General features: G+C 43.4%; 1 protein-coding gene across 3 annotated transcripts in view; it reads right to left on the bottom strand.

Annotated features, from left to right (window-relative positions):
• The window catches only part of cpn1 (carboxypeptidase N, polypeptide 1), a 188,453-nt gene that overhangs the window by 149,272 nt on the left and 22,876 nt on the right, over positions 1-16,305 (bottom strand). For all 3 annotated transcript variants that reach the window (XM_064923555.1, XM_064923556.1, XM_064923554.1), the window contains exon 2: positions 5,175-5,371. In XM_064923555.1, coding sequence (XP_064779627.1) covers positions 5,175-5,371 — 197 coding nt within the window. The remainder of the gene's footprint in view (positions 1-5,174; positions 5,372-16,305) is intronic.

The raw sequence follows: 16,305 nt of genomic DNA, 5'->3' as shown, positions 1-16,305 counted from the left end.
GGGTGCACTCATCGGGGGTAGGGATTTTGTGTGGGCACAGGGAGGTAAAAGTGGAGGATTCTTCTGTGGTAATGCAGGGGAGGGTTATAGGGGTGGATGTCACGATAAGGGATTGTAAATTTAGATTAGTGGTGGGCCACAGGTGGTGGCAGACAGGAGGGAGATGGTGGACTGTCTGACGCCCCTGTGTGTCACAAATAGGAAATTAGTGATAGGGGGGATTTTAATACAGATTTAGGAATAGGGGGATAGCAGTGCAGGCGCCATTGCCGGGCTAATGGCTTGCCATGGTCTGGTAGATGGTGGTCTGCACACTACTCCGAAAATGGCCGGTCCTACATGGCGCAACTCCAGGGGGGTTGAGCGGAGGCTCGACTATATTTTTGTACCCAGGTCTTTGGGTAAGTTGTCTGGGCGGCTGTTGCCTGTTTTCTTTTCGGATCACGACGGGGTGCTCCTGCAGGTGGGGTCGCCAGTCTGCCTCTTTGGTAGGGGGTACTGGAAGTTAGATCGGGATGTGCTGGAGGAGCAGGCTTTTCTTGACGGGTTTTATGGTTTCTTTTGGAGGCTTGAAGGCCTCCGGTCCATGTGCGAGTGGGTGTTAGAGTGGTGGGAATTAGTTAAGGTGAGGATTAGGGCTTTTATAATAGGATATTGCAAGAGGAAAAAATGGGAGGAGAGGAGGGAGGTGGATCGTATCCAAAGGTTAATTGAACTCGAATACGAGGCAGGCAACCTCGGCGGGTCGTTTGACTGGGAGAGATCCGCAACCCTAAAGGCGCAGCTCAGGGAGTTGCAGGAGCGGAAGGCTCGAGCTTTCCTGGAGCGTGCGCATAATGGCTTTCTAGAACATAATGAGACTTGTTCTGCTATGTTCTTTAAGTCGGTTAGGGCCAGACAGAGTAGGAAGGTAATGCATGGCGTTAGGGAAGAAAATGGTAGTATAGTTAGAGAACCAGAGGATATGGTCAGGGTGACAACTGATCATTTCCAAGGTTTATTTAAGGAAAGCGAAATAGATGTAGAGCAGGGAAATGTGTTTTTAGAACACTTGTCCAGGCGGTTGCCGGAGGACATTAGAGAAGTGATGGAGGCCCAGATTTCACTAGAAGAGGTTGAGTGCGCTCTTAGGAGGATGGGAAAAGGGAAGGTTCCTGGGATGGATGGGCTGCCGGCTGAGTTTTATCTCAAGTTTTGGGGTATACTTGGACCAGTGGTCCTCGAAGTCTTGAAGGCCATCCTTGAGACATGGTAAAGGGGGTCCCAATGAGGGGATCAATGGCTGTTGGTGTGCTGTCCCTTTTATATAAGAAGGGGGACGTAACAGACCTTGGCAACTGGCGGCCGTTGACCATGCTGTGTGTAGATTACAAGCTACTTGCAAAGGTTTTAGCAGACCGGTTGCGCACAGCCCTTCCCTACGTCGTCCATGAGGATCAGACGTGCGGGGTAGAGGGCCGCTCTATTAGAACCTACAGTTAATCAGGGACTCCATCGCTTGGGTTGAAGATAGAGGACTGCCTTTTATGATAATGAAAATATGCAGTGGCAGCGCTAGATCAGGCGAAAGCCTTTGATCGCGTGAATAGATCCTTTTTATTCAGAGTGTTAGGTCGATTAGGATTTGGGGAGAAGTTCATAGGATGGATTCGTACATTATATGTCGGAGCGGGGTGCCGAGTTAGTGTAAATAGTCACTTGGGTGACGTTTTTGACCTCTCGTCTGGGGTCAGGCAGGGGTGCCCACTCTTGGCTCTCCTCTTCGTTCTGTACATGGAGCCTCTGGGGGCTTCCATTAGGGCAGACACAGTGGTGGAAGGCTTGTTGATCCCTGGAAGTGGTGGGCTGCGTGTTAAGATGACGCAGTACGCCGACGACACTTCCTTGCTGCTGTGCAAGGACTCGTGCCTGACAAGGTCCCTTGCCATTCTTGGGGCTTTCACCCGAGCGTCGGGAGCAGTTCTGAACCATGCAAAGTCTTCCGTCAAGTTTTTCGGAAGATGGCGCGGTAGAACGGATGTGCCTGGAGGTTTATTTCTCTGTGAGGGGGCCCTGAGGATTCTCGGGGTCCATTTTGAGACCTCCGGCTCAGCGACGCTAAACGGGAACATGCTTATCGCAGTGGAACAGAGGAAGCTAGCAATGTGGAAGGCTAGGTATTTGTCTTTTGTGGGCAAAGTCCTGGTCCTAAAGGTGGATGTGTTGCCGTCTCTTTTGTATTTGGCGTACATCTACCCATTGCCGGCTTATCTGAGGAGGCCTCTAGTGAGGCTTGTGTTTCAGTTCATGTGGAGTGGCAGGTGCGAGTGGGTTGCCAGGGCACGCATGATCTGTCCTATCGGGGAGGGAAGCTGGACACAATTTTTGTTTCTTTCTTGTTAACGGAGCTTGCTCATCCAGTGATACACCCGTCCGGTTACCTCCTGTGGGTGTTCTTCTCGTATCAGGCGAGAAGCGTAATGGTGTGGTCTAACACGGGTCCTCGGGCGGAACAGCTGCCGTGGCACTTTGGTCATGAGGCCAAGTGGCTGCGTGCGCACCCTGAGGTTGAAGTTGCCCGAGTAGGTTTAGATCACAGGCACCTGTACGAGGAGGTCAGAAAGGCAGGGAGTCCGGCACCTGTAGTGGGCATCTCGGAAGTGGTCTGGGAGGGAGTGCAGGTGTGGGGTCTGGACAACAGGCTCAAGGACCTGAATTGATTGAGCCTCCATAAGTGCTTGCCGGTACGTTCCATCATGTACCGGTATAGTTTGGTGCAATCCCCCACCTGTCCAAGATCCTCTTGGAGACTGTGCGCCATGTCTTTTGGGACTGTGCCTTTGCCGGAGTAGTATGGGCTAGGGCACGGGTGTTGTTAGGTTTGGTAAGGGGGGATTTTGTATTGACGTGGGCCAGGTTAGAGAGAGGTGTAGGGAGAGCGAGAGGGACAGATAGGGACAGGTTTCTGCTCTGGCTTCTCATGAGTCTCTTTAAACGGGGGCTGTGGGAAGCCAGGCAGAACATGGTGAAGACAGGGAGAGATTGGGGGGTGGAAGGGATAGTGAGGAGGGTGGAAGGAGATTTGAGGGGGAGGATGAAGAGGGAGGAGAGGAAGTGGGGGCAGCATGCTGCTCGGGAGAGGTGGAAGGGGGGGTTTAGGGCTGGGTGTCATTTAGATTTGTAAGGGGATAGATTAGGGACGGGGAGATAGGGAAAGGTATTTTGTAGGGTGACTGGGAGGGAAGATGCTCCCCTTAGGTTTTGTTGTTTATGTTTAGTTAAATTAGTTTAATTAAAATACCATTATTTGAGTATGTATGAAAATTCTGAGTTGTAAAGAATGAATGGCATTGAAGATAATAAATAATTTTTTATAAAAATAAAAAAAAGATAGGGCTGTTTAGGTTTTTCACGGTACGTTTTTTATATTGTTCGTTATTATCTTTAGTAAAGATGTATTGAGGTAACCACGCTGCATTTTGGTCCGATCACTGCTTACACCTCCTCTTTAGAGGAAGAAAACCTTAACAAATGTATTTAAATTATTCAGTCCTATAATGAAGTATCAATGGTCGTCCTAGGCTATATCTTGCTTACTAAGAACGTGCCTCACATATAAAATAACATTTACCGGAGCCTAGTATTTTTTTTTTATCTTAGAAGGGCATGTAGGACATACTCATTGAAGCCAATTACAACGTTGACTGCCAACACATATTGAGCACACACTGGATATTTTTTTTTTACTCTTGCTATTACTCGTCATTGTAGCCTATACTATTAAATAAACTGTCGTATCAATCCACAATGGACTAAGACGAGAATATTATGTGCCACAGCCGAATTGGAGTAGATGTCAACGCAAAGACCGTCAATAACCTACAGAACTTGAGACAACCACATGCAATATTAAGCCTTAAAACACTTTGATTGGCCAGTGAGTAACCAGCCCTCGTCACATCTACAACTAATTTATTCATCAAAACCTAGCCCTTTTGCATCACCGCCAGCTATTGCGCTCATAATATGAAAAAAAAAAAATAGTTCTGACACACCCCTGGACCTATAGCGCTAAGATTTACCATTGTTAAAAGAGGCCTCAGGGCAGGCGAGTACACAGATTCTACCGATGAAATTAAAGTGTGCTCGTTCTAGCTTGTGGTGAGGAGATTTTGGAGGTTTATGACAAAATGTATTGTTGTTAATATAGTAATGACTATATACAGTGGCAGAGCTAGGTGAATTGCCCATTAAAATATGTATGTACAAGCACAGAACAGCCGTGTCTTCAATTATAACTTTGGTTGTCATGCCCAAAAAATGCAGAACAATGCACTGGACAATGACAATGTTTCCACTTTAGTGATAGATGTTAGCAACAGATGAAGGGGTGTGCTAATTCAAACAATTTAAGTTGTTAAAGCAAGTGGCAAATAAATGCTTGTGTCACTCAAAACTGAGAAGGTGGTAATGAGGAAAAGTATAAGGATAGGTTTCCACACAAACAACATTTCCTAACACACAACATTTTCTAACACACTTCTATGGAAGGACCACCTCTGCAAAATCATGATTAGTCTAAATAAACCGTGACGCTATCCAGTGCATCATAAAAATTTTGTCTTTTGTCAAATGTTATTTGGAAGTATCAGGATAGTGGGAGGGTGTTTCTTAAACTGGGGATGTGGATACGCTGCAAGGCTATTTCTCCCACAGCAAACACATTAAATATCAAACTTAGCCACGCTTGAAATATCAAACATTGCCGTAGCCAGTTGGCAAGCATGAGAAAATGTCTCTTTTGCCAGTCATTTTTAAAGAACAACTGCACCTAAACAACCACCTAAAAACCAACTTCTCATTGGGAAACAGCATATAGATATGAGTCAGAAACATTATTTTACTGTCAAAATCGACTACAAAGTGTAAATAGGATCATTTGGGTCAAAAAGGTCATTCTCATCTAAAACATCACAACATAAATTGTAATCATCAATCAATTGCAGCTGCACATGACCCAATTGTAATGCCTGTGGTAAATTTGGCTGTGAGTTTACATTTGCATCTCCCCTAGAACTTAATTGAGTGTTTGACCAAATTATGCAAGATTTTTGTTCTGGGTTAATCATGACAGTCATGAGAGACTAGTGTGTTCACAACATAAATACAACTGTGATGAACATCACAGTCAGTACCTGCTTGGCAGCCACCTCATAACCATCTGGGTTCATGGTAGGCAGGATGTGGATGCGCGTGTCATGGATGAGGCGTGTGATCCTCTGGTTTCCGGCCCGGTATTCCTCACATAGGAACTGGGAGAGCTGGATCAGCAGCTCCCGACCCAGCACCTCGTTCCCGTGCATGTTCCCCACATACTTGAACTCGGGCTCCACTGAAAAACAAGAGTCAGGTGGCTGGAGGTCAGGAGGGCAAATTAATGAAAGGTCATAGATGCTCACATCCGCTTAAAGTGCTGTGCGTGTAGAAAATTAAAACAAGCAACCCCACACCCCCACACTACCCATTAACTCTCGCCGGCAACTCAGGCCGCCACATTTCTGCAGTTTTGTTTTTGTCAGAACACTGTGGAGCAAGAGCAATAGCAATGTTATGCTAAGCGCCCGTTGACCCTGTTAGATGTTTAGAGAATTGGTGTGTGTGTTAAGCCACAATTTTGTCATGTTCTAACACCGTTCTTCAGTAGAATCCATCCCTTAGGCCTTTCACTGTGACACAGCACCATTTGATCAAGTGAGTTGTTGAACTGACAACACAGTATCTCTTGAATGTAATATTGATTCAATAGAAACAAACAGTACATCAGCCAACAAAAGACAAAAACAAGTGACATGATTGAATTATTTAGCCAGTGTCAACTGTTTCATGTAGGTAAAATACAAACGTATCAGGTTAGCAACTTACCAGGATAGACATTTACCCCAAAAGGAATTGGATTACTTTATGACTTCATTCATGCTAATAGGGTGGACAGATCTCCAGTTCTCCTTATGGGAATTGAGCCCTAACTTTTCCAACAGATATGCTGCTAAAAAAGTAGCTTTTTATCCACCATTCTTACGTTGGACGATGTTGGAGACTAGAGAGCACTTGCAGCAAGCACAATTGCAACTTTAATTGTCTTCTAAAATTGCAAGACAGTCAAATTAGTTTAAAATTGTGAGTTTTAATATAATACTGCTGAATGGCTAAATTGCAATGTGAATGTAGTGCTATGTATGTATTTTTATATCTGTTATGTAGTTTATATTTTGTTTAATTTTTGGACCCCAGGAAGAGTAGCTGCTGCCTTGGAATATACAGTACAATATCAGGTATTTCTACAGCTGCACCGTTGAAAGCATCTTGACTGGTTGCATAACTGCTTGGTATGGCAACAGCACCGCCCTTGATCGCATGCCGCTACAGAGGGTGGTGCAGACAGCCCAGTGGGGCAGAGCTCCCTGCCATCTAGAACTTTTATATTAGGCAGTGTGAAAGGAAAGCCGAGAAAATAACTACACTCCCACCCAAGCCATAGACTGTTCTCTCCGATTCCTCACGGCAAGCGGTAACAGTCTATCAAGTCTGACACCAACAGGCTCCTGAACATTATAATTTTTTTCACTGTCTCTATACACAATCACAGGACTCTACACACTCATGCTCACTGGCACCCCACACACACATAACATGCACTACAGAGGGAAGTGAATACAGCACAGTACATCACTGGGGCCAAGCTTCCTGCCAGGACCTAGGACCTATATACTAGGCAGTGTCAAAGGAAGGCCCCAAAAAATTGTCAAAGACTCCAATCACCCAGGTCATAGACTGTTTTCTCTGCTACTGCATGGCAAGCAGTACCGGAGGGCCAAGTCTAGGTCCAAAATGTTCCTTAACAGCTTCTACCCCCAAGACATAACCCTGCTGAACAATAAATCAAATGGCCACCCGGACCATTTGCATTGACCCCCCCCCCTTTGTTTTTACACTGCTTCTATTCCCTGTTTATTATCTATGCATAGTCACTCTACCCCTACCTACATGCACAAATTACCTCGACTAACCTGTACCTCCGCACATTGACTCTGTACCGGTACCTGTATATAGCCTTATTATTGTTATTTTATTGGGTTTCTTTTATTTAAATCTTTTTTTTTTACTTTCGTTTATTGAGTAAATATTTTCTTAACTCTATTTTTTAAAACTGCATTGTTCGTTAAACAAGTCAATGCCCCATAATTTAGCCCCATAATTTCTTCTCTGTCCACAGTTCCTGTTTTTCAGTTCTTTCACCGTGACATGGAACACTCACACATCCCTCAATTCTACTAAAAAAGGCCTTTCAGCAAAAAAAATGCAAGCTCAGCCCTGGTCAAAAGTGTTACCACAGGAACTCCCAGCTGTCAAGCTTTTGTCACAGTGGAGGGTGGTGTTATAAACAGGTATATCACTACATTTGTCAAACTGCATCCATTTTGGATAGTAATTGTTTATTATGAACCTATTTTACTTAAACTCAGTGTATAGAAAATAAACAAATAGGCAAACATGCTCACAATAAATGCTGATTCAGTTGTGGTCCACAACAAGCCTACTAGCAAATAGAAGTACAGTGGACTATTTCTCCTATACCAAGCACAATATGTAGAAATCACTCTGTCATTGCCTGGCTGCTAAAATTCAGACTTTTCTGTTTATATGACAAAACAATAAATGTATAGTGTAGAGAATCATTGCACCATCTAAACCACTGAAAATCAGTTTTCCAAAACACTAAATCACAGCACAAAATAAAACTGCTTCAAATTAGAGAGTCAAATAATGAGTATACATTTCATCTCACCAGGAAAAGCCACCACCCCCTTCAGATAACAGCAATATATGCCATTTCAAAAAATATTCTCAGTCTTCTTTTATGATATACAAAGAAACAAAACGAACCAATAAATATACATCTTGAGATGTTTGAAAAACATGAATTTAGTACAAGAGATTAGGACAATTATCTTGCAATATCATACCCACAAAACTAAGGACCTGATACTGACACATCAGCACAAAAGATTGTCACCTGTGATGCCTCAGCACTCGCCCTTGGAGCTGTTTTGCCTCAAGTGCATGGAGGCATGGAACGGCCAGTGGCTCTTGCCTCATGGGCCTTGTCTCCGACTGAACAAAAGTACTCTGTGGGAGAGCGGGAGGCCCTGGTTTGCATGTGGGTGTGTGAGTGCTGGCACTTGTACTTGTATGGGAGACCATTCAAACTCCGCACAGACCATCATGCCATCACAGCACTGCTGGCCACACAGGGTTCTGGACACAAGCCTCTACGGCTTTTCAGATGGGTAGACCATCTGAACCAGTATAATTTTGATCTTGAATTCACCCTGGGATGCCAAAATGTTGTGGCTGACCTCCTGTCCAGAGAGATGTCACCTGCATCAATGGTGTGCAATGGTGTGCATGTCCTGAAAACACGAGTGCTTTGCATGGCACATGAGGGGAACCTGGGCATCGTTAAGGTGAAGCAACGATGCAGGGATACGGCCTGGTGGGAAAATATTGACAGAGACATTGAGTCCCTTGTGAAGGACTGCACAGCATGCCTGATGAGTGGAAAATCGGCCAGACACCAGTGAAATGGCCAACGGCTCCCTGGGACCACCAGGGAGAGTTGAGAGTTGCATGGGGAACCAGCATACGGGTCATTCATGACTTGAATTTGAAATTGTCCCCTACCCCCTCACCGTTGTCCCCTACCCCCTCACAGATGATCACCCAAACACTGGATAAGCTGTTCTGTCAGTGGGGGTTGCCCAACACCATTATGACAGACAATGGCCCCAGTTTATCTCTAATTTTATCTCTAAAGCAATCCATCAAGCACATCTGGACGGCTTTGCACCACCCTCAAGCAAAAGGTGGTGGTGGGGGGGGGGGGGGGTGGAACGCTTGAACAGGACCCTAAAGGAAGGAATACGGGCCTACTTGACTGTGGGGTAACCTTTTGATGTGGCTCTGTGCCTTACCCTACTCACATCAGGGCTACCAAGCACACCACAACTGGGGCATCTCCTGCCTCCCTGATGATTGACAGGGAACTGAAACTCCCTTTGGACAGCCTCTGCCCTAAACAAAAGAACAGCAGCCAGGCAAGCCCATGTTAAAGTTGAACAGCAATGGATGAAACAACATTATGACATGTCTCACAGAGTGAAACAACCAAGTCTGAAAGCCCAGGACTGGGTACGGATCAGGATGTTGCATAGACTCCAGAATATTATGAAGAGTGATCAGATGAATTGCAATTAATTGCATCCATCAGAACAAGCTCTCCACATTTTGATCCAAGCCCCTGAGAGTGGAACGACAGCTAGGGCCTGCAACATTCAAACTTCAAGATGGATCCCACTGGCATTCAAATCACCTCAGAAAGGTCCATTCGCCTGTGGGGGATCCTTTACTGACCCTTCTGTCCACAACTCACCATGGGCAAGAGCAAGGTCAAGGGGCTCACGCACCTCCACCCCTATATCAGGCCCCAGTCAAACCTGAAATGCCTGCAGTTCCCCTGCCACCAGTCGCACCTCTGAACACTGGGAGACCCCAACGGGTTATAGCTCCTCCCTCGCGGCTTAATCCCACCACAGTGTCTGATTTCAAATATGCTTTACAGCAAAAGCACCACAAACGGTTATGTTGGGTCATCACCAAACAACAATAAACACAGCCATTTTTTCCAACCAAAGATAGCAGTCACAAAAAGCACAAATAGAGATAAAATTAATCACTAACCTTTGATGATCCTCATCAGATGACACTCATAGGACTTCATGTTACACAATACATGTATGTTTTGTTTGATATAGTTCATATTTATATCAAAATATGAGTTTACATTGGTGCGTTAAATTCACTAGTTCCAAAAACATCCATTGATTTTGCATAGCCACATCATTCAACAGAAATACTCATCGTAAATGTAGATGATAATACAAGTTATACACATGGAATTATAGATATACCTCTCCTTAATGCAACCGTTGTGTCTGATTTTTTTTTAACTTTATGGAATAAGCAAACCATGCAATAATATGAGACAGCACTCAGAAAAATAGTCAAAATAGCCGCGATGTTGGCGTCAACATAAACAAGAAATTGCATGATAAATATTCCCTTTCCTTTGATGATCTTCATCAGAAAGCACTCCAGGATTCCCAGGTCCACAATAAATGTTTGTTTTGTTCGATAATGTCCGTTATTTATGTGCAAATACCTCCTTTTGTTAGCGCGTTTGGTATACATATCCAAACGCTCTTTCTGGTCAGATTTACGTCAGACATAAACTTTAAAAAGTTATATTACAGGTCGAAGAAAAATTTCAAACTAAGTACAGAATCAATCATTAGGATGTTTTTAACATATAGCTTCAATAAAGTTCTAACCGGAGTATTCCTTTGTGTCTTGATGAGCAATGGAACGCAAGTGGATACTATGAGGAATGCGCGTGATCAGAAAATTGCTGACTAACAGTCACCTGATTATACATTCTGCTCTCATTCAGTCCCACAACACAATAGAAGTCTCATTCAAATTGCTATTGACATCTAGTGGAAGCCCTAGGAAGTGCAACATCATTAATATCTCAAGGGGATTTCAATGGGAACTGTTGATTTCTCCTCAGGATTTTGCCTGCCATATGAGTTCTGTTATACTCACAGACATCATTCAAATAGTTTTAAAAACTTTAGTGTTTTCTATCCAATAATAATATGCCTATATTAGCAACTGAGACTGAGGAGCAGGCCGTTTACTTTGGGCAATTTATTCATCCAAGCTACTCAATACTGCCCCCCAGCCGTAAGAAGTTAGGAACAATTTTTTTACAATGACAGCCAACCCAGGCCAAACCTGGACCAATTGTGCACCACCCTATGGGACTCCCAATCACAGCTGGATGTGATGAAGCCTGGATTTGAGCCAGGGACTGCAGTGATGCCTCTTGCACTGAGATGTGGTGCCTAGACAGACCACTGCGCCACTCAGGAGCCATAAAGTAACCAAATCCCTTACCTAACCTTAACCATTTTAAATGTCAACATTGATTTGGTAGGGACATCCAAAGGATCTTGAATAGCACGTAACTGTGACTGTTTATCATCTGAGAGCTGTAATCCAGGAATACCCGGCAGGGGACACAAGATAAGAGGATTGGTGTGAGAGACAGACAGTGGCCTGACCATGGAATCAGGAATTGGAATACAATTATGACATAGCCTGACAATAGATCACAGAAAAGGTTATTTTCTGATGGAAATATTGCTGCTCTCGGATCACCACTTGACCATACCTGTGCATAGTTCCCTCTTCTCACAAGGAACACATTTGCCTCAAGGACCCACAAGGTCTGCCATGACAGATTTTCTGCCATTTAGAATTTTTCAAAACACTTAAATTACATCTCCTCCAGAACCACAGGGCCGATCTGGATTAAAAACTTGATATATGGCATCTATGGACCAATGTGTTTCAATGCAATATTTTCAAGACTAGTATGTCATACAACTGACCAACAAACATGAATGTGGTCATGGTCTGGCACATAAAGGCATTTAAATCAGACACAGATATTTGTATTGTAACCAAACTTGGTACACATGTTCAAAACCCTGTCAAGACTCAACATATGCAATCACATTCAGATTGACCGCATGGTGGCGCTACAACAGGAACATGTTTATATCTCTTGATCTGTTTGACTCAGTGTTTAAATTGTAAACCTTTGTGGTTATTGTGTTGTTGTGCTTCCTATTTGAGGTCTGGATTGTGATTCCTAGGATTTTTGTGTGATGTCAAAATCTTACAAATTTTGGTAACTACTTCTTTTGCTATTCAAAGGTTATTCAATGGTGCTGTCAGGAAAAACACTTTCACTTCCAAGGCTACAGATGGAGAGACGGAGAAGTTTGTCATAAGGTGGCTGGAGCTTGCACCAGACAGAGACGGAGGCAGAGACAAAGATACATTTACAGAGCATTCGGAAAGTATTTCTACATTTTCTTACGTTACAGCCTTATTCTAAAATGGATACACATTTTACAAAATTTCTCATCAATCTACACACAATACTTCAAAATGACAAAGTGAAAACAGGTTTTTAGAATTTAACAAATAAAAACAGAAATACCTTATTTACATAAGTATTCAGACCCTTTGGTATGAGACTTGAAATTTAGCTCAGGTGCATGCTTTTTCCATTGATCATCCTTGAGATGTTTCTACAACTTCATTGGAGTCCACATGTGGTGAATTCCATTGATTTGACATGATTTGGAAAGGCACATACCTGTCTATATAAGTTCCCACAGTTGACAGTGCATGTCAGAGCAAAAACCAAGCCATTGGGTTGAAGGAATTGTCCCTAGACCCCGAGACAGGATTGTGTTGAGGCACAGATCTGGAGAAGGGTATAAAAACATTGCTGCAGCATTGACGGTCCCCAAAGGACACAGTGGCCTCCATCGTTCTTAAATGGAAGAAGATGGGAACCACCAAGACCCTTCCTGGAGCTGACCCGACCAAACTGAGCAATCGGGGGAGATGGGCCTTGGTCAGGGTGGTGACCAAGAAGCTGATGGTCATTCTGACAGAGCTCCAGAGTAAAAGGCACATGACAGCCTGCTTGGAGTTTGTCAAAAGATACCTAAAAGACTCTCAGGCCATGAGAAACAAGATTTTCTTGTCTGATGAAACCAAGATTGAACTCTTTGGCCTGAATGCCAAGTGTCACGTCTGGAGTAAATCATGCACTATCCCTACTGTGAAGCATGGAGGTGGCAGAATCATGCTGTGGGGATGTTTTTCAGTGGAAGGGACTGGGAGACTTGTCAGGATCGAGGGAAAGATGAACGGAGCAAAGTACAGAGAGATCCTTGATGAAAACCTGCTCCAGAGCGCTCAGGACCTCAGACTGGGGCAAAGGTTCACCTTCCAATAGGACAACGACCCTAAACACACAAACAAGATAACGCAGAAGTGGCTTTGGGACAAGTCTCTGAATGTCCTTGAGTGGCCCAGCCAGAGCCCAGACTTGAACCCGATTAAATATCTCTGGAGAGACCTGAAAATAGCTGAGAATCAACGCTCCCCATCCAACCTGACAGAGCTTGAGAGGACCTGCAGAGAAGAATTGGTGAAACTCCCCAAATACAGGTGTGCCAAGGTTGTAGTGTCATACCCAAGAAGTCTCAAGGCTGTAATCACTGCCAAAGGTTCCTCAACAAAGTACTGAGTAAAGGGTCTGAATACTTATGTAAATGTGACATGATTCTTTTTTTTAATACATTTGCAAAAAAATATATAAACGTTTTTGCGTTGTCATTATGGGGTGTTGTGTGTAGATTGATGAGGGAAAAAAACATTTGATCCATTTTAGAATAAGGCTGTTACGTAACAAAATGTGGAAAAAGTAATGGGATCTGAATACATTCTGAATGCACTGTAGATACACACATACAAACATGTAAGGCAGAGGTGGGCATCTCCAGTCATCGGGGCCTGATTGGTGTCACACTTTTTCTCCATCCCTAGCAAACACAGCTGATTTAATCAAATTGCATTCTGAACTGAAGATCATGATTGTAATATTTGTGTTGTGGAGAAATGACCAGGCAGGAAAGGGGAGGACAGTAGGTTTCGTTGAGTCAAAAACCCCTCGTGCTCCACAGCCCCCGGCCCAATAGTGCACATCTGCATTTCCTATTAACATATCACTGCCGTAATACATTACTGCTTAGTAACAGCATAGTAACTAATCTGAACAGATGTAGATCACAGATACTACAATGATTAGGTAATTATTGGAGTCAGGCTGGTAACTCTAATGAACTTATCCTCTGCAGCAGAGGTAACTGTGAGTCTTCCTTTCCTCTGGCGGTCCTCATAAGAGCCAGCTTCATCATAGCGCTTGATGGATTTTGCAACATGAAGAAACTTTCAAAGTTCTTGAACTTTTCTGGACTGACTGACCTTAGTGCAAAGGGTGGCAACTTTGAAGAATATAAAATATATTGTGATTTATTTAACACTTTTTTGGTGACCACATGATTCCATGTGTTATTTCATAGCTTTGATGTCTTCACTATTATTCTACAATGTTGAAAATAGTATAAAATAAAGAAAATCCCTGGAATGAGTAGGTGTGTCCAAACTTTTGACTGGTACTGTGTACGTGACTTGTGTCAGGAAACTAGGCGTATGTCGAAAGCCACTACATCAAATGAGAGGCTTTTAATCGTTTCTTGTAATTCCATTTTTAAATGCATTTTTTGGTAGAAATGCCTTCTGGAACATGTGAACTTTCATGTGCCTTAATAACAAACGTGTATGACATCTGTAAATACAAATCAAATGGTTAAATTACGAGCCTAGTTGGTTTAGCCACGGAAAAAGTCAGCAACCTTCCCGGCTAGCCATGATTGGCTGAGATAATGAATGGACTGGACATGCTGAGAGATGAGTTCGGATTGGTCTGCCATGTAGCACCTTCTGTCTATAACGTAAGCTACTCGGTATGTGTAGAAAATCCTATCTACTGCAGCTTTTTTTTAAGATATCATGGAGAGCTGAAAAATGTTTCCAAATCTTCTCAATAACATTGCTGCCCTGAATTTATAAGGTGCTATCGACAAAGGTCAGTAGGAAAACATTGTGAATGACTACTATCTGGAGGACGATCGGGCCATGCTGTCTCTCTCTGACTCTGAAAATGAATCAGATGAGGAATTCCCTGATTTAGGTAAAAACATATTCATTGAACCAGACATTGTGGAATCTTCTGATGACAGTGATGGGGAAGAAACATTGATCAACAGTGTTGTTGTCATGGAAGAAGTTGACCTTGTTTTGAAATCAGTGGAATGCCTGGTGGAAGTAGAGTATGATAAGGAGATTAATACAATTCTGGAGTTTGATTGCAAATGCGGAGGGAGTCAAAAAGAAAATACAGAAGGCTGCTGTATAAAACACCTGTCTCCAGATTCTTCAAACTAAGGGCAACCATGGCATCCATGACAGAGAAAGGGAAAGATCTGATGATTCTTATGGCATTGCACACGGTCAGTTTAAGAATCTAGCTACATTTTCGGATATGATATATTTCAAATTTTGAGTCATGTGTAAAGACTGGCAAGGATGTGACAATTCATTTTTATTTCTCTAATGTTATTGTGTTGTTGTTTGCAGGTACACTATCCTGACTGTATGCAGCCATATCCCATCAACTTTTTAACAAGAACAAGTATGTGCTCTGGTATTGTGCCCGGCGGACCATCCACAAGATCCACCACATTCTGGACCTTCACTTCCTGATCACAGGCCACACCAAGTTTGCCCCTGACTGGTGCTTCGGCCTCATCAAGCAGCGCCTCAGAAAGACCACAGTGAAAAAGAGATTGCTTGTATGGTGAAGAACAGCACTGTGACAGGGGTTAAAACCCCAGGGGTTAACACTACTGTTCAGTCGGGTGGTCAAGTGCCACAAAGAAAGTTACAATTGGTTCAGAACAGGTCAGCACAGCTGGCCCTTAAATGTGCCCAGGGGCTAACATCAATAATATGCATGTAAATCTCTCATGGCTCAAAGTGGAAGAGACTTGTTTTTGTAAGAAGTGTTGACATGCTACTAGCACACAGCTCAGACACTCATGCAGACCCCACAAGACATGCCACGAAAGGTCTCTTCACAATCCCAAGTCAGGAACAGACTATGGGAGGCGCACAGCACTACATGGAGCCATGTCTACATGGAACTCTATTCCACATCAGGTAACTGATGCAAGTAGTATCCGATTCAAAAAACAGATAAAAATACACCTTATGGAACAGCAGGGACTGTGAAGAGATATAGACACACGTACACATGATAAGACATACACTCTAGACACACGTACACATGGATTTATTGTAAATGTATGATAGTGGAGTATTGGCCTGAGGGAAAACAATAAAGTGTTATGAAATGGAATGTCATGTAATGCTTTAAACTGTATATAACGGCATTAATGTTGCTGGACCCCAGATAGAATAGCTTGGCAGCAGCTAATGGGGATCCTTAATAAATACATACAAATCCCACAGCTAATTGGACTGGAGGATGGTACGATGCTGGTGGAAAGCTATGGCTGGCAACAACACCTGACAACATACTTCAGGCTGCTGCCACAGATCAAGCTGTACCAGCACTCCAGGTGAATATATTCTTAATATCTAAACTTGGGAGGTAAATTTATGTTACGCAAGGTTGTAATGTCTTGAAATGTTTTT

Source organism: Oncorhynchus masou, chromosome 18 (genome assembly GCF_036934945.1).
Source record: "Oncorhynchus masou masou isolate Uvic2021 chromosome 18, UVic_Omas_1.1, whole genome shotgun sequence".
Classification (NCBI taxonomy): Eukaryota; Metazoa; Chordata; class Actinopteri; order Salmoniformes; family Salmonidae; genus Oncorhynchus; species Oncorhynchus masou.
The sequence above is the reverse complement of the archived record's forward strand: the minus strand, read 5'-3'. Positions and strand labels throughout refer to the sequence as shown.